The sequence below is a fragment of the Bacillus rossius genome, chromosome 1, assembly GCF_032445375.1.
Source record: "Bacillus rossius redtenbacheri isolate Brsri chromosome 1, Brsri_v3, whole genome shotgun sequence".
Taxonomy (NCBI): Eukaryota; Metazoa; Arthropoda; class Insecta; order Phasmatodea; family Bacillidae; genus Bacillus; species Bacillus rossius.
In genome coordinates, this window is record NC_086330.1 from 162,819,023 (window position 1) to 162,845,115 (window position 26,093).

General features: G+C 37.4%; 1 protein-coding gene across 1 annotated transcript in view; it reads right to left on the reverse strand.

Moving 5' to 3' along the window:
- The window catches only part of LOC134527075 (piezo-type mechanosensitive ion channel component-like), a 252,374-nt gene that overhangs the window by 49,551 nt on the left and 176,730 nt on the right, over positions 1 to 26,093 (reverse strand). The window contains exons 34-35 of the mRNA XM_063359411.1: positions 18,170 to 18,296; positions 12,839 to 13,053 (exon numbers count right to left, since the gene is read on the reverse strand). Of these exons, the coding sequence (XP_063215481.1) occupies positions 12,839 to 13,053; positions 18,170 to 18,296 (342 nt within the window). The remainder of the gene's footprint in view (positions 1 to 12,838; positions 13,054 to 18,169; positions 18,297 to 26,093) is intronic.

A 26,093-nucleotide genomic window follows, 5' to 3' on the forward strand; every position in this document is an offset into this window, starting at 1 on the left:
AAAATGAATAATGCTATATGTGCACAAAAATAATAAATAGCAATTTCAGAAGAATAAATAGGTAATTAATAATTAGGCCTGTGCGAAGCTAAGACTAAGCAAATCATAAATCGAAGCTTTCTATAACATAGTCAAGAAAATTGTGAACGCCCATGTCATTAGAAGCTCATTGTCTGAAGTTTCACACCGAGCAACAAGCGAGATAATGTAACCAAGCAGCCCAATTGGTAAGTAAACGTAAACAAAGTCAAATTGCAATGGTTGGTTGGTGAGTGGTCAGTTTCAATTTTGGAATCATTGTGATTTTTCTATGGACTAATCAGTACAACTCAACTTTGATTATATTTAATTTTGCTAAGCAGAATTGGGCATTGGATAGCATTAGTGATTGCAACACTGTGACTTCATTTCATAAAAAAATTCCACAAAACTACTAAAACATGGAAAAAATGTTTTTTGTTTCTTATATGAAGTCAGGTGCATTCATTTAAATATTGTACTTATAACATGAAGAAGAACGTTGCATTATCGCGAGATGCGTAATTTTTAAATGTTGGTTACAAACATTGAAAAACTTAAACTTCAGTTTCCTGCCTTAGATGAAACGGACCACATTGAATGAGATGCTGGGTGAAGTTGTGTTTGAGACTGTAGCTCAGTGGCCTCAGCTCAATGCAGAGGTGTTTATATTCTGTAGATCAGTCATTGCTAGGTCGTAAGTGGAGCGCACACATTTTTTTAAACTTTAGCGACAGGTTAAAAATGTTGGCCCTGTGATTGTAAGTACATATTCAAACATACGTTTAACATATTATTACATACTAGCTGCAGTACCCGGCTTTGCCCGGGCTGAACACCGGGTGATATATTGTCCGCGAGTTACAGCAAAATGGATAGCGATATGTCCAGTGTGTTGGACATTAAGAAATGGCACATAATTACTGTTTGTGTATCTGTGACCTATGATTTTCTGTTTACCCATGGCGATCGGTTGAAAGGTTTAGAAGTTGATGCGCTACAGCGCCATCTAGCGGCGAGTTACAAAAAAAAAAGGATGATAAAAACACTTCGATGAGCCAACTTTCATGGCGATCGGTCAAACGGTGTAAGAGTTTATCGACGTCATACATACCAAAAACCAATTAGTATATATATTCTTATATTTCGAAATTTTGAGGCTTTCACTTTTGCGAAAAGTGGATGTTCAGGACCTCGAATGGTTTGGAACACTCCATCTCGAAAGAAATGATATTTGAAATTCCTGAAATTGTCGAAATTCTGGGGCTTTGTCCCCAGAGGGGGAGGGGTGATTTTGAGGACCCTGAATGGCTGGGAAACAATAAAAATCGAAAGAATCATATTTGAAATTTTTAAAATTTTGGAGTTTTGACCCATGTGAAGGGACCCCGACACTCCAAATCGAAAAAGAATAGGTTTTTGGAAACTTTGGGGATTTTTTTAATTATTGGGTCTTTGACTCCTTGTGGGGGGAGGGTAGTTTGAGGACCCCGAATGGCTCGGAAACACTCCAAATAGTAAAAAAAGTATTCTTAAATTTAAGAAATTTTTCGAAATTTTGGGGTTTTGCATTCCCCCAATCCCCTTACCAAAAATTTGTTGGAGAACACGTCTTTGGGTAAACGTTTCGTCATCCCCCGGACACTATAGTTAGTAATGAATTAATTTTAATACAATTTCCTCCAATTTTTTGAAATTTTGTGGCTTTCACTTTTGAGAAAAGGGAGGGGGGTGGAGGTTCCGGACTTCGAATGGTTCGGAACACTCCATCTCGAAAGAAATGATATTTGAAAATCATGAAATTTTCGAGATTTTGGGGCTTTGTCCCCAGAGGGGGAGGGGTTATTTTGAGGACCCTGAATGGCAGGGAAACACTAAAAATCGAAAGAGAATGATTTTTGAAATTTTCTAAATTTTGGGGCTTTGAACCTGAGAAATGGGGTGGGGGGGGGGGGGTGATGTTGAAGACCCCGAATGGCTCGTAAACACTCCAAACCGAAAGAGAATAGGTTTTCGAAAGTTTGGGAAATTTTTTTATTATTGGGTCTTTGACTCCTTATGGGGGGAGGTTTGAAGACCCCGAATGGCTCGGAAACACTCCAAATAATAAAAAAGTACTTAAATTTAAGAAATTTTTGAAATTTTCGTAATTTTGGAGTTTTGGACTTCCCCCCCCCCCCCCCCCTTCCCAAAATTGGGTGCGAAGTCGACTTTAGGTAAAAGTTCCACCATGCCCCGGACACTTTAGTTCGTAATGACTTAATTTTAATACAATTTTCTCCAATTTTTTGAAATTTTGTGGCTTTCACTTTTGTGAAAATGGAGGGGGGGGGGGGGGTGGAGGTTCAGGACCTCGAATGTTTCGGAACACTCCATCTCGAAAGAATAGATATTTGAAATTCCTAAAATTATCGAAATTTTGGGGCTTTTTCCCAGAGGGGGGCGGGGGGTTCTAGGACCCTGAATGGCTCGAAAACGCTTAAAATCGAAAGAGAGGGAGATTTTATAAAAATTTTAAAATTTCGAATTTTTGGGGCTTTAACCACCTGGGGGGGGGGGGGGGAGGGGGAGGGGGTGATTTTGAGGACCCCGAATGGCTCGGAAACACTCCAAATCGAAAGAGATATAAAGGAAAACTTATTACCTACCTATGAATAATTTTCTAAATAAATTAATAAATAACTCTATGTTTAAGAATTTACGTACATACATAATATTAAACTTCAAACTATACACACGAAAAAAGACTAAGGATGTTTGTGAAACTATTTTTTATTTGTCATAATGTTTAAAACATTTGTAGGATTTGTTGATATGTAAAACTGTGGTGGCCATATTCCGCTTATCCAAAGGAGTATAGAAATTAATAGAGATATCACTCCCTGTACACACCACAAATCTTTGAATTAAGTAAAAAAAACATAGTCCAAAATGAAACAAAAAGTATAAATAACAACTAATTTGTCAAAAACATTTATTCAACTGGAATGACAATGTTAACATCCACCTGAAATTTAATAGAAGTAGGTAGGTAAGAATATATATATATATATAAGAAAATAAATGAAATTAAAACATACATAAATAAAATTATCTCACACTCAACCAAACATAATGTTTAATATGAAATAAAGGAAGATGGCAATTACACGTAACTATTCTAATTACACAGTAGAACCCCTATTTAACAAAGTGCTATGGTTTCCGAAAATGTTTACTCTAAATCGATGTTTCGTTAAATCCAATTTACCGATTTCCAATGACCCCCGCACTCATAATCGCGTCCCTACGTTTCCATATATCGTAGAAAGGGTCGACGCCGATATCTTGTGCTGCCGTGCTATCTCAGACCTGTCAACTTTCCATCTTCAACGTTTTTGATCTCGCTCGTACGGCCCCCGGTTCGTACGTACACCTCGGTCGTACGTACAGATTTTCAGAAACCGTGAAAAATGAGGCAAAAAATTAAAAAAAAAAAGTTTTAAACTATGAAAAGTGTAAGAAATACGTTAAAGTTTATTAAAATACAGCCGCAACCTGCAGCGTTTATAACAAATATGAGCTACATACATATTGCGACACAGTAATTAATTTAAAAAAAAAATGGCCGCAAATTGATGAAAATTTACCGTCAAAAGAGCACCGTACACGGAGAAAGGTCATTGTACTCGATCAGCTGCTGTTACGGCGCAGCGTAGCAGCCGGCTGGCACTCTTTGTTCGCTGAGCTGCGCATCTTGATGTCTTGATACCAATGATTAATTTACAATCCCCAGAAAGAAATGGTTAGTTAAAAAATATGTGTCAACTGTGTAATACTTCTTAAATTATAAAATACGTATAAAACAGTTACAAGACTCCGCTCATTTTATTTTGTGAAGATTATGTCTCATACGTACCAGTATGTCCTTAAAGTGCGACGTAATATTCTGCTGTGTGTAGCGTGATACCCATTGCTATGCTTCTTTTACACGCCTAGGCTTAAATTAATACATGTTTAGAAATAAAAGAAACTTTATAAAATATATATATTTTGCGATTTAATATGCTCACTGCCAACTATAAACGTTACGTTTTTTACGATGTTTTTAGGCCTACTAGCTAATCTTATCTACATTAAAAAGAAGAACCCACAGTATTTTTTTTTATTTGAGCAAATATGTTACGTGTTAATTATTATTTTATTGATATAAAATATCAAAAATGTAAAAATGGGGCGTACGACACTGCCTTTGTAAGCTGTATAAATTTGACCTAAACATAGTGTTGAGTCTTTTTACATTTTTGTTTGATTAGCTCAAGTGTTGTTTCTGCATGAATATATCATTTCGATTGAAAATACATCAGCATAATAAACATACATGTAAAAAACCTTACTTGTTTGCCAAAGGCACGTGTAAGTGACCTTACAGACACAGCAACGGCAATTCATTTCCCGCGGAAGCGGAGGGAAAAATGTTGTAGGGGGGAGGGGGGGAGTAGCCATAAATGGACGTAATATGGCCTCACTTGTTCGTACGTACAACTCGGTCGTACGGACAAATTTTGGAGAACCGTGTGTGTACATAGAAACGAGGTTTACCTGTATTTCAAAGTTCTGCTGAAGCGTGTATGAAGTACGCTTTTTCCCACTCATACTGTTATAATTTCACAATCAAAGCTGAAAAAACATAAACGAGTCATCAAAAAAAAACGTAACAAAGCCGATATCCAAAAACAGTAAATAAAGTCATATACCAATAAAAAAGCTAAGCAGGTCGTCGACAGACAGTGTCGTCAATTCCAATCGCAATCTGTAGTCAAAATCCAAGAAGAAACGCAAAAAATCGAAGTCCGAACAGCACTTATAAAGAATGTATTCCAAAAACTAAACACCGCGCACAAAGCTACTGAGAATAATGATCACATTTCACATAACAGGGAAGGGCCAAGGGCGTATTGGTGTGACGTGGTCACAAGTTGAAAAAACCTGGAGGATGGAAAGGGAATATTTGGAAACGTGTGATTATTGGCTAGGACTGTTACTATGCGGGCGTGATTGGAAGATAACGTGGGGAGTCAAGCCAGGCATAGGGAAGGGGGAGGGGGATGCGGACAAAGAAACCCTTCATGACGTCATGTGTCGCGGACAGTCTATATATATAGGCGCGCGCAATGACACGCACGTACACAATTCAGTTACAGCACCCAGAGTTTTTAATCAATTTTAACAATTTTTTTTTATTATTTCGTGTTAGGACAGATAATGCAAAAGCACATATTAATATATAGTACCTCCATTCTATTACTTACACCACAGAGTGTATTTTTTAATAAGTTTCCATTACAATTTACTTTAATTTTTTGGAAATCTATATTATTAATTTAATAAATTGGTGCTTTTTGATGGTTCCTGAAAACCTTTACGTTAAATCGCTGTTTTCGTTAAATCTGTGTTCGCAAAATCGGGGTTCTACTGTAATAAAAAAAAATTGACCTACCTGAAATAGTAAAATTCAAATTTTTCAACAATATATTACATAATTGATAAATATTTCTGGTCTTTGGTCTCAGTAGCCCTAAGACTCTTGACACTCAGCAGGTAAATTATAAACTCTAAACCAAACTCCTTGCAAATAAGTTATAAGTAGGTACTGTAAAAAAAATAATTTAAATTGTAATATACAAAAACGGTATTGAAAATTGAAACAAATATGGCGACACTACAAACTGTCAAGATATTTATTTTTTTCTTACTCTCTACTTAGTTCCTTACAATAGCAAAACGTAACGTAATGGCTTGAAAGCTATTGCTCGGCAGACATAGAGGAATGACACTAACAGTTTGTATATCTATGACACACGTTACATAAAATTAAGATATATTTTTTTAACCCGTTTAAAATTTATTTTTTTTAGACAAAAGATAGCCTATGTCCATCCCCAGGATATAATCTATCTCCTTGCCAAATTTCATTACGATCTGTTCAGCCGTTCAGTCGGGAAAAGGTAACAAACAGACAGACAGACAGACAGACAGACAGACAGAGTTACTTTCGCATTTATAATATTAGTAAGGATTTATATGATAGTACAGTCCACAGCCTATCTTGAGCTCACCTCCACTAAAAATATTTCTTAATCACGGCATATGATAGAGAGGTGAAGTTCAAAACTTATTTTATTTTGTATTCTGTTTTATGGAACTTTAACTGTTAGTTGTTAACACCATTACAATCAAATTATATATCAGTTATATTATCTTGCCAGTGTCAATTTATTAGGGATAAGTTTGTAAAGTGCCTACTTAGATCCATTAGGTTAATTAATTCATTATTTTGGAAATAGTAGTACTAGTACTTTACTTATTTTATGTTATGTCAATAGCAGATTATGGCTATTAATAAATCATACAAAATTTAATAATCGTATATGTACATTTACTTAAGTGAATAAATAAATTCATTGTAATAAAATCAAAGATTGAAGAGATTGTTCTAATAATTTAAGTTATTTTCCATTTAAAGTTTTTTCTTTCTTTTTTTTCCTCCTCTCTCTCTCTTTTAGCTAGGTCAGCCAAGGACAACTTTGAAACTAACGTAACTAAAATATCAGAAATGTTTACCAAGTTCTTGGTTTACAGAATTTTTAATTTGTAGGTTTGGTGTTTTATTTTTATGTTTAAGTAATAAGTAATACTATTGGTGTTTATATAGCTCACATTCTAGAGTAATATATGGGAAAAAAGAAAAGTTACCAAAGAAAAGTCCATGGTCTTATATATATTATAGTAAAAATTCATTTTTATTGTCTCTAGAGTTTTCATTAAAAATATGGACCGACAACCCTCAAAACAAATCCTGGGTACGCCTATGTTTTATATTTGATTTTACTCACCATGAAATACGCTATTCGTTTTATATTAAGCTTCGGTTGCGATGCATCGCGTCTGATGTGAGCTAAGAGTTTGTTCCGAAATTTTAAAACATGGAAGACTAAGATAAGCTCATGAAAATTTTAAGTTTTTTTTCTGTGTTATTTATTTTTTGCACAAATAAAGTTGTTTACTTAAAAAAAAAAAAGATAGGTATGCTTTAATGAAAGCTCATATTAATATTATGCATAGTTAGTTTATAAATAAAATTCCAAAATATGGTTTTATATATATATATATATACTAGCTGACCCGACGAACTTTGTTCCGCCTAGAGGCAATAAATGAGCAAATTTAGGATTTTATTAAATTAAATTTTTTATTAAGATAATAAATATAAATAAAAAATCAAGTATTTTAATGATTCTTTATTGGCCATGTATTTTGTTGCATGGGTTGCACTCTTCATTGAAGCACCTTGTGATAGATGACATTTTTTGTTTTATTATCAGGCGCAAGAACAAATAACGCAGATGGTCTTCCGAACAGTGAACATGCCACATATAATTGACCATGGGAAAAACTTGGATTTTCTAGATTCAGACCACAAACTTTCAAGGATTGGCCTTGTGATTTGTTAATGGTCATGGCGAATGCAAGGCGGATCGGAAATTGAAGTCGTTTAAACTCAAACAGCATATCGGTTGGGATCATCGGAATCCTCGGAATGAGAACTTCCTCACCTTCGAATTTTCCTTTGAGTATCGTCGCGTAAATCACATTTTTCATCAATTTGCTTACCACCAAACGCGTTCAGTTGCACAGTTTTGGTTGGTTTATGTTTCAAAGCATGATTACTACGGAGCCAACCTTAAGTCATAAATTGTGCGGTGGTAAGCCAGGCACATCCAAGGAGTTAAAAAATTCAATTGGATATTTGGTGGCTTCATCTTCATTTGTTACACAGTCAATAGATTTGAATGAATGCAGTGTACCAATGATCTCATTCTGAATTATGTAGTTTAAGTCATCTACATCTTTATTCTTAGCTGCCAAAATTGCTCGCTCACTCAACCATTCATTATTTTTGTGGTTAGTAATGATGTTTGGGAATACTTTGTTGATAAATTCGTCTTTCGATGAGACAAAGTTACATAAATTCGGAGGAAATGAAATCAATCTGCTCAATTTGTAGCGATTTGAACTGTGCGCGCCGCATCGGCTTCCGGCACTCCGCTCCCCTGCTCCTTCTCCCTCCTTTCTCCCCCTCCCTAGTGTTTCTATGTCTACTCGTTCACCCCCTCCTCTCATTGATTGGCGCATGCGCGCGCTGCGGCGCCATGTTATAAAAGCTGTGTTTGTTGGTCAGGAGGCCTCTTTCTTCCTTGATTTTTGTCAGGCTCGGTTGTCAGCGGTTGTAGTCTACGAGCATGTAGTCGTTTAGGTCAACTTAAACCTACGTGTGTGTGCGACCTCAGGGGAAACATGTAAGTGGGAATTGAGTTATGTGTGAGGCGGTGGCCCTTGCTTTAATGTAGTCATATATTTGTAATTTGTTTGTCTAAATTCCCTTTCGGCCGCCACCTGGAAAATTATAAGTTTGGATTAATGTTTTAACGTGACTTAACGTAATTTAATTTGGAAACTTAGTTTTGTTTTTTTTGGTGATTTTCTTCCCCTGAGTCATCGTCGCATCTGTTTTGATCTTTTATTTAATTATGTAAATCTTTAAATGTAACTGCGCCTTGCAGTAGCTTTGTCATCGTAACGCTTTTAACTGCACTTTGCAGTAGTTTGAAAAATGTAAAATGTTTGATTTGTAATACTAGACACTGCTCTTACTTCACGTCATCTGCGTTGTTTAATGGGATCGTTACACAGTGTAGCCGGCTTACCATTGAAGCCTGTTTTGTCCTATATCATTGTTCTTTGATTATTGTATTTAAACTTTGCCTAAAATTGTATCGACTTAACAACATCAGTAATTTATTGTTTTGATTTAATTGTTTGAATAAAAATGTCTGTGTACCTGAAACCTTTTACCTTGCTTACCCAACTGCTCCAAACACGTAATCCGCAGTCCTAGCCAGGCTCTGGTCTTCCTTCAATCCCTAATAGGCCCCTACCTATTTCAAATTCATCGATAGGTACTCGACCATTACCGATAGTCAGCAATTGCTCAGAGAAATCTTCAGCAGATGTATCGTTCAGCAATGCAACTCTCATGTTTGTTGTCAGCTGAAGTTTCTTCACATAGCGCCATAGATTCGATGATTTGAGGCAAGCGTTTATTTCGTCGGCAGCAGTTGATCTTTGAATTACTGGCAGTGTTTGACGGAAATTGCCAGACAGTAAAATCATTGCGCCTCCAAAACATATCGAGTCATTGCGTAGATCTTTCAATGTTCGGTTAAGTGCACATCAACCGGTCAACTTTAAAATTTTACATTGTCAAATTTTAAACCATACTTAACCATAGACAACATTACGTCGAGCTGTCAGTTGTGTTTTGTTAATTGTAAAATTTTCAACCATACTTAACCATAGACAAAATTACGTTTAGCTGTCAGTTGCGTTTTGTTATTCCATGTCAGTTGCATTTTGCTATACCATTTTTAACAATTGAACGGCTAGACTGATGTTTTGACTGATAAATTTTTCGTTTTGCTTTCAGTTGCGTTTTGTTATACCACTTTTTTTACACGCTTTATATTAGCTTCACCTGTATGTTTTTAACCGATTCCTTTGGGTGCGATTTTGACCCACTTTAAACGGCCAGATTTCATTCAAACTTTGCAGATTTATCGAGGACCGATGACAAAACACTAATTTGATAAGATTATTCCATTATTAAATTTGCCAAATAAGATTTTCGCCAATTTATATAATTTCACAATATTTAGTAAGCTGTTTTTATATTGTGCCAAAGACAAACTGAAAGAAAAGAGTTCGCACATTGTAAAGAAAACCATTTTGCTCATGTGCGAACTCTTTTCTTTCAGTTTGTCTTTGGCGCGATATAAACAAAGCCTACTAAATATTGTCACATTTAATTAAATGAAAAGTGACATTTAATTAAATGAAAAGTGAGAGTGTGTTATGATTATTGTGAACAATATACTTACTTGATTTTATATTTTTTAGTTTGGTTTTCTATATAAAGCGTTTTTTAGTTTTTTTAAATTATTATTTATTTTTTTCCCCCGGGAACAGGATAAAAAGTATCCCATGTCCGTCTCCTGGTTCTAAGCTAACTCCCTACCAATTTTCAGCCAAATCGGTTAAGAAGTTCTTGAGTTATAAATAGTGTAACTAACACGACTTTCTTTTATATATATATATATATATATATATATATATATATATATATTATCGTCGGCCGGGGCTACGCCCTCCCTAAGCCCGATGTGCCTCACGCCGTCGCCACCCCTCTCCACCCACCACCACCACCCTCTATTTCAAACCTCCCGCCCCGTGTGCAGGTGTGTGTGCGTGTGAGCTTTGGCCCTGCAAGAGGCAGCAGCTTCAGTACCACGTTCCCGTAAAAACTTAATTAAAATAATAAGTAAATTTTAATTTTTTTAAATTCCTAAGTGTTTATGTTTTAAGTTTTAGTTAGTAAGGACGGTGCAGCGTCCCAGGTGGGCAACCCTGGAACTACCCGCAACTACTTTTTTTGAACTTTAACCAATAAATTAAAAAATAAGTTAAGTTTGGTATGATAAATCACTGTGGTCAGTTTTTGCTTAATGTTTAAGAGGGTTTTTCATGTTAATATGTTACCAGGTGGATACCTGGTAACATAACGGGAACTTTACGCTTCCCGGCGGCCATGATGCCCTGGCCTCGTCAGTCAGCTTCCGTTCGCCGCCCGGGGTAGAAGGCCTGCGCGCGCCTTGTCGACTTCAATATTTTAGTTTCACTGATCTATTAACATCCGTCGCTCCGTAATTATTTCTTAAACCTTTTTCTTTTCCTCGAGGTCCACCCCGGGAGGATGGCTCTTTAACGTAATTATTTAAATCCAGTTGGATATTGTATTTCTTAATACGTAACGAACTTTCGAGGCCAGGCCACGAGGTGACCTGGTCTGCCTTTAAGCCGGGGTAATACTCCTGTTGCCATGTTATTTCAGTGTATCAGTGAATAGCTCTTTTCATGTAATTTTGTTTCTTTGTGCCGCTCGACATCAATAAAGAGCTTTCCCTAGACTTCTGTGAGTTTCACTGAGCAGCCGTGTGAGTCCCGAGGTGTGTGGGACGCCTTAAGAGCTCACTAGTGCTACTACGCCAAGGGGGAGTCGAGCCTAGTCCCCACACGGGTCACGTCTCGGCCCGAGCGAGGAGTCTACGGCCGGTTCCACGTGCCTCTACACGTGGTGGCGCCCAAGTTACGCAATTTCAATCTATCTGATAAACCCCCGTAACGACAATATATATGGTCCAATTGGTTTATCACGTAAACAGTTCTAGCATTGTAAATGTTAGAATATTTTTTTTTGTATGGCAATCCAGAATTTTATAAAATAAGTGTTATACACCCTGGCTCAGAACAATATTCAAAATTTTATTTAAATTCACGAATTTTTGAAACATTCAATTTGATTTCCACTTTGCATGAACACTAATATTTGCACAAACACTAATATTTGCACAGGCCTACTAAATTTATGAATTCAGCTTTGGGCTGCTTGTTCACATTTTTCAGGGTTGTTTGGAGAGGGTTTGGACCAGTCCCTGAGCCATTACAACTATAAAATAAATTCATTCTCAAAATTTTAAGGGGCAAGAAACTAAGAAAACTTACAACTTGTAAAATAAAAGAATGATGAAATACCAATGTGGGAAAAATTTTTTTTTTCACATCAGTAGGGACAAGATTATGTGGTGTATTGCATCACAACCAAAATACCACTGCAAAGCATCTCAGTATAACATATAAAAGTTAATACACCATTTAGCACTGAAATGTAATCAGAAACATTAAAAAAATCAGATATTTGAAAAAAAATGTAACTAAAATTTGCTACCGCAGTGGGGGTTGAAGTGTTTGTCAAATCCTAGGGCGCCACCACATGTATAATGGGCATGTGGACCCGGCTACTCTGTTCTCAGGGCCGTGACGTAGTTCGTATGTGGCGAGAACCGTTTCCCCCTGTATCACTGAAAACCTCCGAGAACGACGACAGGTGCATGAAGCTCCTTCCTCTAGCAGCGCTCGCGACTCACAGCCCGTTCGTCCTCGCTCGGCAACTTTCGGGAGCGCAGCACTGACGTCACATGGGTGCGCGCGGGCCAACAGACGCACGTACACACACACACACACACACACACCGGCGGGCGGTCGTAGAGGGTGGTGGTGGAAGGAGAGGGCTCGCAGCATGTAAGGGGGGAGGTGGTGGCACATCGGGCTCAGAAGGGCGTAGCCCAGCATGATGTCAAATTACAAACATTGCATCAGTGATTTTGGTATTAATTGCATATAATTTATTTAGCATAAATTTTGTACCAAAATGTATGACTTAAATAAATTGTAAAAAAATTAAGATTATTTTGCCTGATCTTGCATCTCTTATTAGTAACACATTTTTACGTTGACGTATGGCTCATTATTAAAACACACAAAAAAAATTTTTTTTAGTAGATATATTCCAGACACGCTTATTACTAATTATTTTATTGTATAAGTTCATCATGTGTCAGTCAATATGAGACTATTGTGGTGAAATAAGTATTAGGGAATATTTTAGTTTCATATTTATTGAATAGTACACTATTTTTATTAATAAAGACAATGTATAGAAATAAAAACTTTAACAGAAAAATCTCCTGTTTTAAAAAGTACCTAAATTGACCTCAAAATAAAACCATAAAAATCTTGTCCTTAATCATCAGATATAAAAATGAAGAAAGTAGCAAAGCACCAAAAGAAATGTGTGTACAGGTGCTTGAAGGCACGGTGGGCTCACCGCTGCGACACTGCCGGCAGAACGAAGAACAGCCAGAAGTGCGTCAACACCACCTGGATGAAGTGCATGATGATCCTGGCGCGGCGAGCTCTCTGCAGGTAGATGCATCTGTCGATGATGATGCAGAAGAACTGTATCAGAAGCAGCACTAGGAGCGGCATTGGTATCCTGTTATGTTCAAATATTAATATTACGCTGCCCCCTGGTTCGTCCATCTGAAATCATGAGCAGGCATTCACATTGACACAAATGGTGACTACTCCTTACATTATTAATAACTCCTTTATAAATAATTAATAATTAATACTCCTTTACTAATAACAAGCTAATGCCCAGCATGCATTGATATGCCTCTTTCATTTTTTTTGCAAATTGTTTGAAGTAGGTACACATATATAAAGAATCTCCCTCTAGCTCTCTATATACAAAATTCACTATATTTTCTTTCTCTCTCTCTCTCTCTCTCTCTCCTCTCTTCCCCCCCCCCTTCTCTCTCTCTATATATATATATATAAAATCTTGCTATATCTCTCTATGTATCTGTATCTCAATCTATCACCCTATCTTTCTCTCTCTATCTCTCTATCTCTCTATACTTCTCTATACCTCTATCTCTCTTTCTGTATCTTCCTATCTATATCTTTACCTTTGCAAAACAGACGAACACACAAACATTCATTTATATAAATATATATGTTATCTAAATTTTTATCTATCTTTTTACTTGTCATAGGTGTCATATGATTATAAAAAAAACACATGCGTATTTAAATGCAATGTTGTGTCAAAATTTCAAAGCAATCTGTGAAGAACTTTCGGAGATTTAAGATTTTCATTGAAACAAACATATACATTTTTATTTATATAGACTGATTGTGTTGCAAGAGCATTTGGTTGGTAATGCACAGCTCTCAGCCAAAAGGCCTTACTGCCATATGACCTTCATTGGCATATGAAATGGATACGTCACTTCATTAAAACGATTTGCTAACCAGTTTGTTGTGAACCAGGGCTACGCCCTCCCTAAGCCCGATATGCCCCGCCCTGCCAGGCTCCCCTCTCTACCATCATCATCCTCTATTCAAACTTCCCACCAAAAAGTGTGTGCGTTCCTGTGTTTATTTACCCCGCAAGAGGCGAGTACAGTCTGTGCCACGCACCCCTAATACAATATTTTAATTAAGGTAATTTGTAATTTTACTTTATTTTACTACCTCGAGTATCCTGTTTTCTTTCAGTTTAAATAATGACGGAGCAGCACAATAAGCATACACTTTCTGAATGCACCCTTGCGTGGGCAGTTTATTTTTGAATTCAATAAATACTAGTAAAAGTATATGCTGTTAAAACTTAATAATTAATTGTAATTTATCATTCCGTGCTAAAGAGGTTCTATTGTGTTGTTTCTTCACATAATTATAAAAGGCCTAATGGTAATAAAACTCTGCTTCCTGACGCCATGGCACCCAAGCAGCATCCCGGCAGCTACCTGGGATAGGTCGCAACTTATGCACCGCGTCCACTTCCATTGTTTTGTTCCAACTGATCTCTTAACATCCACAGTCGTTAACACCATTTTAAACATCTTTCTGTATCTTTGAGGTGCATCCCAGATGGTAGACTGTTTAATTAATAATTTATGTCCTAGAGCATCCTTCAAATCGAACGACGTGACAACTTCTAGGCCAGGCCACGCCACGCAGAGTTCTGGTCTGCCCCTAAGCTGGGTGAATTGCCATTAGTATATTTCGCAGCTTAATATGTAAAATTCTCTGTAACAATTGTGTTTACTCGTGTAAGACTTGACCAGAATAAAACCCTGCACAGGGATCAGGGTGTGTGGGATGCCCTAACAGCTCATCGACGACTATCATTTGGTAGTGCAGCCACTCAGAGCGGGCTGGTAGGGTAGATTTCAGCGAAGTATATGAGATTAGAGCCTAGTACCCACACGGGCCACATCATGACCCAAAGACAGAGTCGCGAGCCGGGTACACGTGCCCACCCACGTGGTGGCGCCCATGTCCACAATCCATAACGCACCTAATTAATCATGCAAATTCCCCACGACATCAAGTTAGTTGGTTCAGCATTATGTGGTGCTCACCTACAGACACAATTTCACCCTAGGACCCTCAGTCACTAAGACAGTCCATACTCATTACTTGCCCAGGGCACGTGCACATGCGCACGTATGTATGTATGTATGTATATATATATTCACACACACACACACACACACACACACTGTGCACATACTGTCACAGTTCAGAATTTTCCAGTACCATCTTAATCAAATTTGAGTGTGGCTTGGTTTGGACTCTGAGTGGGTGTTGCAGCCACCATGGCCTAACTCGGTAGCGCACACGGGCGATCGTTGTGCTAACACACTGTTTTCCGTTGTGTGGCGTACCACAGCTGTGGACCTGGCATAGCTCGTGCTGACGTTTTCGAGATGCCCTGCGGTGATAGTGGTGCGGGTTACACCTGTGTGTCGCTTGCAACCCGAATTCGGGTTATGAAATTTGGGTAGGGCGAGGCTGAAACATTCTGGAACGTGGGACAGAAGTTTTTTAAGTGAACGTGAGTGGATGAATGGTGCTCGCTATAGGGTAAGGTTATGCTCCTTGGAGGAAATAAGTTGGTTAGTCAGGCTACGAGTTAGAAATATTTAGCAAAGGCATGAGAGGCCTGAATTTAACAGTACAATTCCTGGCAAGGGAAATTCTTTTTCTTCATGAAAATCATTGTATCTAATAAGTAATTATAAATAAGTTTTATTTATTAATTATTTTTAAGGAAAGTATCTTAATGGTTAGGATAGAGTTTGGCAAAGCTCTCTCTATTGTATTGCCTTTGACTACTTACATAAGTCATAACTTGAGGTTAATTATAAATCATGCTAACATTGAATTTTAATCTGTAAAAATTGAATTTAAAGTTTACCATTGTTATAATATAAATAGAATGTTTTTGAATAAATGCTAAAAATTTTTATTTAATTTCAGTCCCTAGTGTTGTTATGGAGACTACGTCTCCATATGTATTGTTTTCATGTGACGTGCGCTTGAGCGTGCGGAGAACGCAACCCGCCCTGCAGAGAGCAAACGGTCGCAAGTCGCGGTGCGGGAAAGCCTTGACAATCTTCGGAGCTGCCCCGCTCTTCGGTTCCACGAGTCTCGGAAAGCTTCTGGCTAACTGGTAGAAGCTTTCCTAAGACCATAAATAGGGCCGCCATCGGACTAGCCCAAGAGAGACGAAATGTGAACGACATCTGGGAAGGAGGAGACTTGACTGAAGACGACACAGTCAAAGCTGCTACACTACCAAACCACTTGCTGCCATAACTCTCGTTGGAAACATAACCAAATGGACTAAAAAAGTTTTGGTGAGTCCCTCAAGTGTGTATTAACCGCTGAAGTAGAGATAAAACATTGTGGTAGAGTGTATTGTAGCAATCTTCAAGATGAAGTCGTACAAATAATGTGGGACCTGTACTGTGGCTTGGAGGAACTATGTACATATATGCATTAATAGTGAGGGACCAAAGTTAAGATGGTAGGCAGGCAATCGTGTGATGACGGCGTAAAGCGACGGGAATGATGTTGACCGGACTGGAACTTTGTTTAACTTGCAACATCTAGAGATATGAATCGAGACGGTTTTCGTCTTTACGTCAGCCAATGGAAACTGTACTGCGAATGAGTGAGAGGTGCAGTGCAGACATTCTGGAGTAGCAACTGTGGTACATTGGCAAGTGTGACGAAAGTAGACTCATGAATACCTGGCAGCTTTTTGTATCCAGGTAACGACCAGCTTGGAAAATAACTGCAAGGCATAACGAACTTTGCCAGTCAAGTCTTTGTTGTCATCTTTGAGCCTCTCATTACAGTGAACAGGCCAAGGGTGAGTGTAACGACGAGTTGTACTAGACGGGATGTAAGAAGAGGAGTGGATCCAGTACAGTCTGCAGGTTCCTGGTGCTGTGCCTTTCAGCATAACTATGAGTTCCTGTCTGAGAGCTGTTCCTCCGACATGCGAGACATGCGAGTACAAAAACAATTTTATTTTTAGGGGAGGGAGCCACAGATCCATACTCTGCCCCGGGCCACAAAATGTCTGTGGGTGCCCCTGGAAAATAATATAAACAAATAATACGTATTAATATATATTTGTTTAAAGCACAATTAGTATAATTCAGTAATCTGTTATTAAAAAAAAATGGCTTTTCAGTTATGAGATTTGAACGACATTTCTTGAGCTTACAAACTGCTCACTATATACCACTGGGCTACCTAGCCTGATGAGTGTTAGCAAGGAGAATATGTATTATTATGATTGTAACGTGTTTTCTTACGTATTTTAAAAGTTGGAATTACTTTTTACTGTGACTATTTTAGTTCACCATTATAAAGTTTCAGATGGCTCAGTGGGAAAGTGACTATATACAGGTTTATGTTGCTACACATGGGTCCGCCATCTTTGAGATACATTTCCGCTCATCGACTTGTTCCATTTTCACGAAATTACTCCTACTAAATGCCGTAAACTGAGAGCTAAGATGTTACATATCGAAAACTAAACGAAAGTCAGCAAAAGGTTGCTTGAAATAAAAGTTTCTTGACTTCCAACTCTGTTACTGTTTATTTCAGGACTTTTTCATGACCTTTAGACAGCATGTATACCAAGATAGGAAGTGTGGCTCAAGCTATCTGGGCCTTTGTGTACATTGTTTCACATCAATTGGTTTCCTGTGAGGGTTTTTCTAATTCACAGCAGGGTAAAAGCATTAGAAAAAATCTTTTCAGAGTCAATTTGAACATTTATGAACCTTTTGATAATAACAAGCAACTCCGACTAAAATTGCATGTTAATTAAGAGCTTGATTCAAAACATGCCCTTATCATCATAAATACCAGCACTATTTAATGAACTTACAATTATTATTGCATTAAAACAAAACCCTCTTTAGTTGTGCTTAGCATTTTCTCTAAAAGCGGTACTCCCATCAGCACGATGAATTATGTTGTAACAACAAAAGTGTTACCAAGATAAATAAATTACTACTGCACCAAAATTATTTAATGTACTGTGCTTGAAAATAAAAATAAAACAATTTATTATTATTATTATTATTATTATTATTATTATTATTATTATTAATGTACACTGGCAGCTACTGCAATTTTATTAACAATCCAAACATAGTCATGTATATTTTTTAGACATTGTAAAGTTGAAGCTGAAAAGGTAAGAATGTTTTATTTGTAAATAAACAACTGAACATGATATTTCTGCACAAAGAACTGCCAACTTTGACAATATTCTCACCCCAAAAGAAACAAATCCAATCAGCAGAACGACGAAATTGATGAAGCTGCAGAAGAACATGTACGTGTAGACATCAGTGGGAACCACCAGACTGTGCATCATCTCACTCTCCATAACCCTGAACTGGCTGCAAGAGAAAAACATTAATGATTTGATCAGGCCATGTTTCAAATTAGATCTCAAGAAGAAAAAAATTAGGATACTTACCCACTAGAGAGGGATTTCAGTAACATTTAGGAATTTAAATTATCATCAATTATTGTTAATGGAATCCAATTCACACGTAAATATGATTTGATATGCTTTAACGGAGGCTTGATATGACGGAACATCTAAGATTACAGTACACTCTGTTGAGCGTGACACATGTTAGCAATCATTGCTACAGAGGAACCCTCACAGGTAAGGAACAACTAGACTAAGTACCTGAATTTTGTAGCTTCAATGATGATGATGATGGATGATTGATTGTTGATGATGATTGATTGCTAGATGGTGGATGATGATTGTTGATGATTTATTGATGAATGGTGAATGTTAATATATGATGGATTTACGGATGATTGGATGGATGGTTGATGATTATTGATGATGATGGGTGGATGATGATGGATGGTTAATGTTGTAGATGATGGTGGATGGATAATGATGATAGTATGACACCCTTTTTACTAAATTTTTTTTATTATTATTTAATATAAAACTTGAATACGTACTGGAAAAACCATACCTATTATCATAAAATCAGAGGTTGAGAGACGTTTACAATTCTACCTTAAACTTGATTTGTTTCCTTTTGAAACTACTTGTCGTTATACTATCAGGTTGATATAATTCAGGGTTTCACCCCAAAGCCCAATATGCCACCACTCCTCAACCTCCTCTATCACCATGGCAATTTTAACCAACCATCCAGCTATGTGTGAGTGCCACATATGTATAGAGTGTCATGAGTGCTATGAACTACCACAAGAGGATGCCTTCGAGTCAGTGCCTTGTTCCATTAAGAAGTAATAAAAAATAATGTAAATCTTTGTATTTTATTCCCCAAGGCCACATGTTGTTTCAGGGACCTTTAAACACTTTACATTTTTGTATTTTAAGTTACAATTTTGCCGAAGGTCAATATATTTTAAATAGTGTATGCTGTATTACATTTTTTTGCATTTGATACAACAATATTATAATTTTAGAAGAATATCCTGTTTTAGCATAAGTATGTTGACGGCACAATTCGGGTACATCCTAACGGTTTATTCAGCTTGGCACCAAAGCAATGTCGACCCACCTCGGTGACCATCGCTCTCCCTGGTCACTCATCACTGCCACTCAAGGTAAGATGCTCCGGCACTCCGGGGACTTCAACTATGCTCAGTCACTGATCCTCATCAATCTGTTTATTAAGATTTCTCAATCGTTTTAGTTTACACCTGAGCTTACCTCGGGGGCTCAACTGCTTCACTAATATAGTAGTAATCCACTCACAGGAGTTATGAAACTAACGCAAAACTAGACTCCGACCACGAGATGGCTGGACATTACTTAAATTGATTATATCTCTAGGCGTTTTAACAGTTAAACTTCATTGGTAATTAGTGTATGAGGGCAAGGTGATGCCTGGACGTGTATTAAAGTTCTGATATAAAATTTATTGTGTTTTCATCTATGACTGTCTTAATGTGCCTCCTACTGTAGGCTGGCGTGTGGGACGCTAGAAGAGCCCACTTAGTTCACTAGTTTAGCATGCTCGACGCTGAGAGCGGCCAGGGTTCAGGTGGTTGTGGTATGCACGTTAAGGGGATACAAGTAAATGCTTCCACATGGGTCACTCACACCCAGAGAACTAGAGTCTCAGTGCCACTAAGTATGGTGGTGCCCACTAACTGGTCACTTAATAACTGATGACTTCCCCAGTCACATTATGGTTTAAATAAATAACACAAGTTTGAGATTATTTTCTCTACTGAACAAACATTTGAAGTTTCAAGATATATACAGTATAAATGCTGGATTATATAAGTATAGAATAATTACAAATTCTTGAAAATGGGACCCATTAAATGTGAATTTAAGTTTAATTTAAGTTTTAATTTTTATCTATTTGCTTCATCAATTAAAAATATTGATTACTTTCAGTGCTCACAGTTATTATTAAAAAAAAATATATACTATATTTCCTTAGCTGCGGATCATCATGATGCCTGGGGTTACAGCGTGGATGGCATTGCGACTTATTTCGGGGCTCGATAGAAGTTAATCTGGAGAAGTACACAGGAAATTTTAGATGGAATTCACCAAACCATTCTCAATATGTGGGCTTGGATTATGTCTTCTAGGCATAGGAAGCAGACTTAGATGCAGCACAAAAACACACAAAGTGGCTATGTTGGTGCGGAGCACAACACACGCGCACACAATGCGATGAAAATAAACAAGCCGACCAGTAACCACTTAATTAGAAGGATGACTAAAGTCTTTTGGGAAAGATTCCCGAATCTATGTGACTACACTGTAGTCAAGCCAATTGTTCCATTAATCACAAAAAACACAAACAACAGACGAACACTGGTACGTCGATTGGTCGCGGCAGAGGAAGAAACAGCAGTCATGGTGGTGAATGGGCACGCTAGGGATGCAGACCAATGATAGGTCCTTCCGCTGGAGGGCGAAAGCAGTCCAGAATATAGTGCAGTTCAAAATATACAGTTTTAAGGCAAGAGGGAGGTGGAGAAGATTGGGAGAACGAGAAAATTAGATGAAAAGTGGAGACTTGTGCCTAAGAAGGGATGCTGCAGAATTGCAAAAATGTACTAAGAAAAGGAAGGTGCGGAAAAAAAAAATGGTGCGGGCAGATGCCAACTGAGTTTGCAATAAGTAGGCAGGAAGGTGGCATAATGTTGTGGCCTGGTAGGACAGGAGGTCCCAATGCAGCACACCGATAATAGGAGAAACAAGGTTAAGGATGACAAACGATGGTGGCCTAATGAAGAAGATAACTTTCGAAAGACTTGAAATAATAAAAGTGAAGTACCCCAAAATTAAAATTACCAATAAAATAAATTATAAGTTAAGTTAAATTCTGTGAAAAAAAAAACAATTTTTTTTAAAAGTGCCATAAAATTACTGAAAGGTGGCATAGTAGGTGATGACTTAAATGATAATTGTTGATTATGATGAATTTATGATTATGATTGTGTATTATTTGATTGATGAAAAAATTTAAGATATCTAAAACACCAACTGGTTTATTCTTGTTGTATTTCATCAATAACAACTTCATTTTTGTTTCTAAAATCCAGAGTATAATATATTACTTGTGTACAAATGACACTTCCAAACTAACTGATGATGAGTGATGATGATAATTGATGAAAATGATGATGGGAATGTATGATGGTGGATGATTGATGACAATAAATGGATTATAAATGATAATTTATGGAAGATGGATGATAACTGATGATTTATAAATGATAATTGTTGATTGATGATTATATTAATGGATATGATGGATGATTATGATGGATAAATAATGTATGTTGATGATTATGGATTATAGTGATGATAATAAGACAGAGAAAGGAAAGTAAGTTAATAATGTTGTATAAAAAATCATTTAAAAACTGTTACATTCTGCCACATGTCCATTGCCGATTTGCACACTAGTCTGCCATTATGCTTCTCCAATCCACCTTACAGTTACCAACATCAAAGATATAACTATTTCTCTGGCAACATAATCATCCCCTACTGTACCCAACAAAAAATCATATTTTGCTGCTCTAATCAAAGTTTGGTTTGCTCTGAGAAAAAATTCCTTGGCTAGTATAAAACCATAAATGTTAATGAGTATGGTTTTGTAATTTTTCATCACCGAAGTGATTTTTCGCTTGAAGAAATATTTCCTTCTCAGGCTCCCAGCTGGGCAGGCAATGGTAAACCATCATAGAATCACTCTACCATGGGTGGCTCCCGGCTAGGGCAAGCCGGGCAACTGCCCAGCGTCCCGCGCCGCCCTGTTATACCAATACACATGTAGTATCAAAATTTCTTAAGAATAATTAGCAAAACCATTATCAAATTTTAGGTTCCAGGATGACTTCAAAAGATTGTTTTAAAGAATTTATTTTTCAAATTTTATGAGGTAGTGACCCCCTGAACCCTCTCATTTTCTCTGGGGACTATTCCATACCCACCAGGTCCTGCAGTATGGCCACTCTCCAAAACATCACAGCCCTGGAGAAAATAAATGGCCCAAGGTCCTGCAAAGTCTAGAGTTCCACACTGCATCGTAACATGAGACTTTTAGTTGCATTGGGCAGTGGCGTCTCGTCAGGGCAAGCAAGGCAAGCATGCCCAGGCAGTTTCCAGATATTGTATTTTTTAAATAAATATTTTATTCAGAATAGTATTTTACTTTGACTCGTGCAGTTAGGTGTATGTATTTTTTACACTATCTTCTTGGGACCAAATACTGTGCGCTACAAGAAAAAAACTCGTTGACACACAAAACATGCTGTTTTAGAAGCGCTGCTAGGTTTAGAAGCGCTGGTAGGACCGCTTTCAGCAGGAAGGCTGCCGCAGTAGTTTCCTTTCGGAAGGGGGGTGCATGGTACAAAGGTTCGAGGAGGAGATTGGCTGTAAAAATGCGTGGTAGAAGCTACGAAGGTAACGCTTTCTTGCCGAACTGAAACGCACATGGCCGAAGCAGATGGTGGAATTCTTCCGCCGACTGCTTCTGCTATGTCCGCTACAGTTCGGCACGGCAGGTGGCGAGGTGGCGTTTCAGGAATGATTGACGTGCCAGTTTCTTGGTACACGTACCAGTTAACAGAGTTTCTGACCACGTATGAAGATAATTTCTTTTGTGTTGGTACGAAAAATACCAAGATTTAATTTTTACTATTCTAGTACATTTTTATGAGGTTGTTCTCTTTATTTTAAGTACTTGCATTGCCATGTGTTTTCTGTTTATATATTTTGTACCAGATATCGATGATACTACACTCCCACTTACTATATAAATAATGTAGAGTAGGTATTTTATTATCAGAATAACGTAAGTCAAACATTATTATTTTTCAAAAATAATTTATAATTTAAAAAAAATGTAAATTTTTCTACCTGTGGAATAATTAATGTTCAGTTAAGAAAACTACTTAAATAGCACCCTTTTGTACCTTGAAATACATATTTTCAGGCCCCCCCCGCATGTTTTTTGGGTGAACGGAGTTGTTGCTTCCCCTCATGTAAAACTCACGCCTCGCCACTGGCGTTGGGGCTTCCACATCCACAGTGCCGCGCTCATAACCGAGTGATCTGCCGTGAACATGAAATAATTTGACTACTTGGTAATGATCCAGGAGAAACTACTGTGACACGTGCATTATTATATTAACAGGTGTTGACATACGAAAGAACACCCTCAAGTGACAGGCAGTTTAACTCAAGCAGTAAGCTGGATTTTTATCCGCATTTCAGTCACTTTCACACAGCAAATGGCATGTCGTACACTTCTGAACAAAATGGTTTTTTGACTATGTACACTTATTTGTTTCTAATTTCCCTACAGTGCTTTGCTATGACAAGCAAGGAATTACCACAAATATTTAATAGATTTGCTCACTCTTCAAGAAAAAGTCAAAACTTTAATAGGTATATCTTAAACAAAATTTGTTGACTCAACATGGTGGCCACTAACAGTAACCAAAAATATTCCCTGATTTTTCCCTGATTTCCCTGATTAAAAATTCAAAATTTCCCTGATATTAACAATTACAAAAAAAAAAAAAAAATACTTTTGATGAAATATAATAATATTATAGAAAGAGATTACTCACATTTTAGCACCCTGCTGTATTTTCTTCATTATATACACACGGAAGTTCGTTAAATAACATAATACATTTTAAATATGTCACTTTACATTAGAGCATCCCTTTCAATGACCTGCTGTCTGTGTTTTGTTTTATGTCTCTTCACAAATAACAAATAAAAATTAATTAAATACATACTAGCATATCTTGTTACAAATTGCAGCAATTTCAAATTCACACTACAGTTTTCATTTATGATAATGAAGCTCTTTCAGCTGGTGTTTTCAGTTCCTCATCTATCAGTTCTACTTCTTTTCTTGCTTCATCAATTATTCTTTGTTTCTTGGCAGCAAGCTCTTTTGCAGATATTGCTGCCCTCTTCTTTGCCATTTCGCTTTTGTTCTTCGATTCATAATCCTTCTTTTGTTGAGCCATAGCTTCCTTATACCGTGCATGTGAATTAGGGATCGTCCATTAATCACGTGAGGCTCGAAAGGGGGGGGGGGAGGGGGGGTGTGTCGGGAAAAATCACGAAATATCACAAGGGGGGAGGGGGTGTAGAGAGATATCACGTGTATTTATTTTTTCGCGCGATTTCTACTAAACCGAAAAGGGACGCGTGACCTTGACTCGCCGTAGCCAGGCAACAATATCCCCGCCCGCCGCAACATGAACCACCCGGCTCGGCTTGCCAGTCTCCAGTAAGACTGTGATTTTGGCGCCGAATACATGCGTATATCACATATAAGACTTTCCTTTATTATTTTTATGCCAGTGAGAATAAACCTGCAACCTTAATGTGTGTCTGGACATTTTTATCACTGTGCTTAATTTTCCAGAATTAAATTAGATTATACCTATATTTAAAGATAATATTCTGAAATTTTTAAAAATATTTTGTACCAAAAAAATACACGTGATTTATTGGGGGGGGGGGGGGGGGGGGGGGGGTAGTCTGAAACCTCACCACAAATCACTAGGGGGGAGGGGGGGTTAAAAATTTGCTAAAAAAACATCACGTGATTAATGGACGACCCCTTACGAGCAGCGTGTATAATGTCCTTGGAAATATTGGACACGAAACTGTCTAAGCCACCAGATGCAACAATTCCATAATACACTTGCTGTTGAGCTACTAGGGACTCCTCTTTAAGATTCTCTATTAAACACTCACGGTTAATGGAGAAACCTCGTTCTATGTTAGTGTTTCCATGAAATAAAATTAATATAAGTTTTACAAAAGACAAAAGTTCCGTGGAATCCTGCACCAAGAGTAACTGTTTCATCCAGAAGCTGTCAAGTCTATCATCTTTCATAGAAAAATTTTTTGATGCAGCCTGAACATCATCTTTTTCACACAGTGACCTGAACTGACAATCAATTTTGTCTGCCTTGAGACCACATATGTATCAGTTTTTCGTCAACAAGTATGTTTAGTGTCTGTTTAAGACGCCTTATTTGCAAAGCTGGCCGTGCTATAACAGCGGGATCCAAACAGGAAATACCTTCAGTAATGGAATGGGGTATTTCAGTGGCAAGCGCTCAAACATTTTTTCTCACAACTTATGATAACTGTTCTTACATTAATTTTTGAAGTGTAACATTTCTAGTTGTGAAATATTCTTAGTCTTTTGTAGGGCATTCCTTTTACCATAACCTATGTCAGTATATTTAGCACTCAAGAACACATTCTTATCCAACAGATCAACAGAAGTAGCTTTGGTAGAAGACTTGAGCACATCTTTCTTCACAAATTTCGACATGATTCCGAGAACCAATGAATTTAGTGATTCATATAGTAATGGAGCCATGGGTGCATCTGATTGAAAGTCAATCAAAAATGGCTCTATGGTTGCAGCAAGTGAATGGAAAAAAAGTCAATTTCACTAGCAATAATTTGTCCTTCAATGCTTCAGACACAACTGTAAATCTACTGCACTGAGGAGATTTCATTTTGGAAATCTCATCAACATATTTTCCAATACTAGAAAATATTTCTACTGCCCTTTCTGCCACTTTTGTATTTTCTACCCAGCGCACTGGGCAGAACTTCAATGGAAACAAAGTGTATCCTGTCAGTGAAGTATAATCACTTCTTCGTGCTGGAA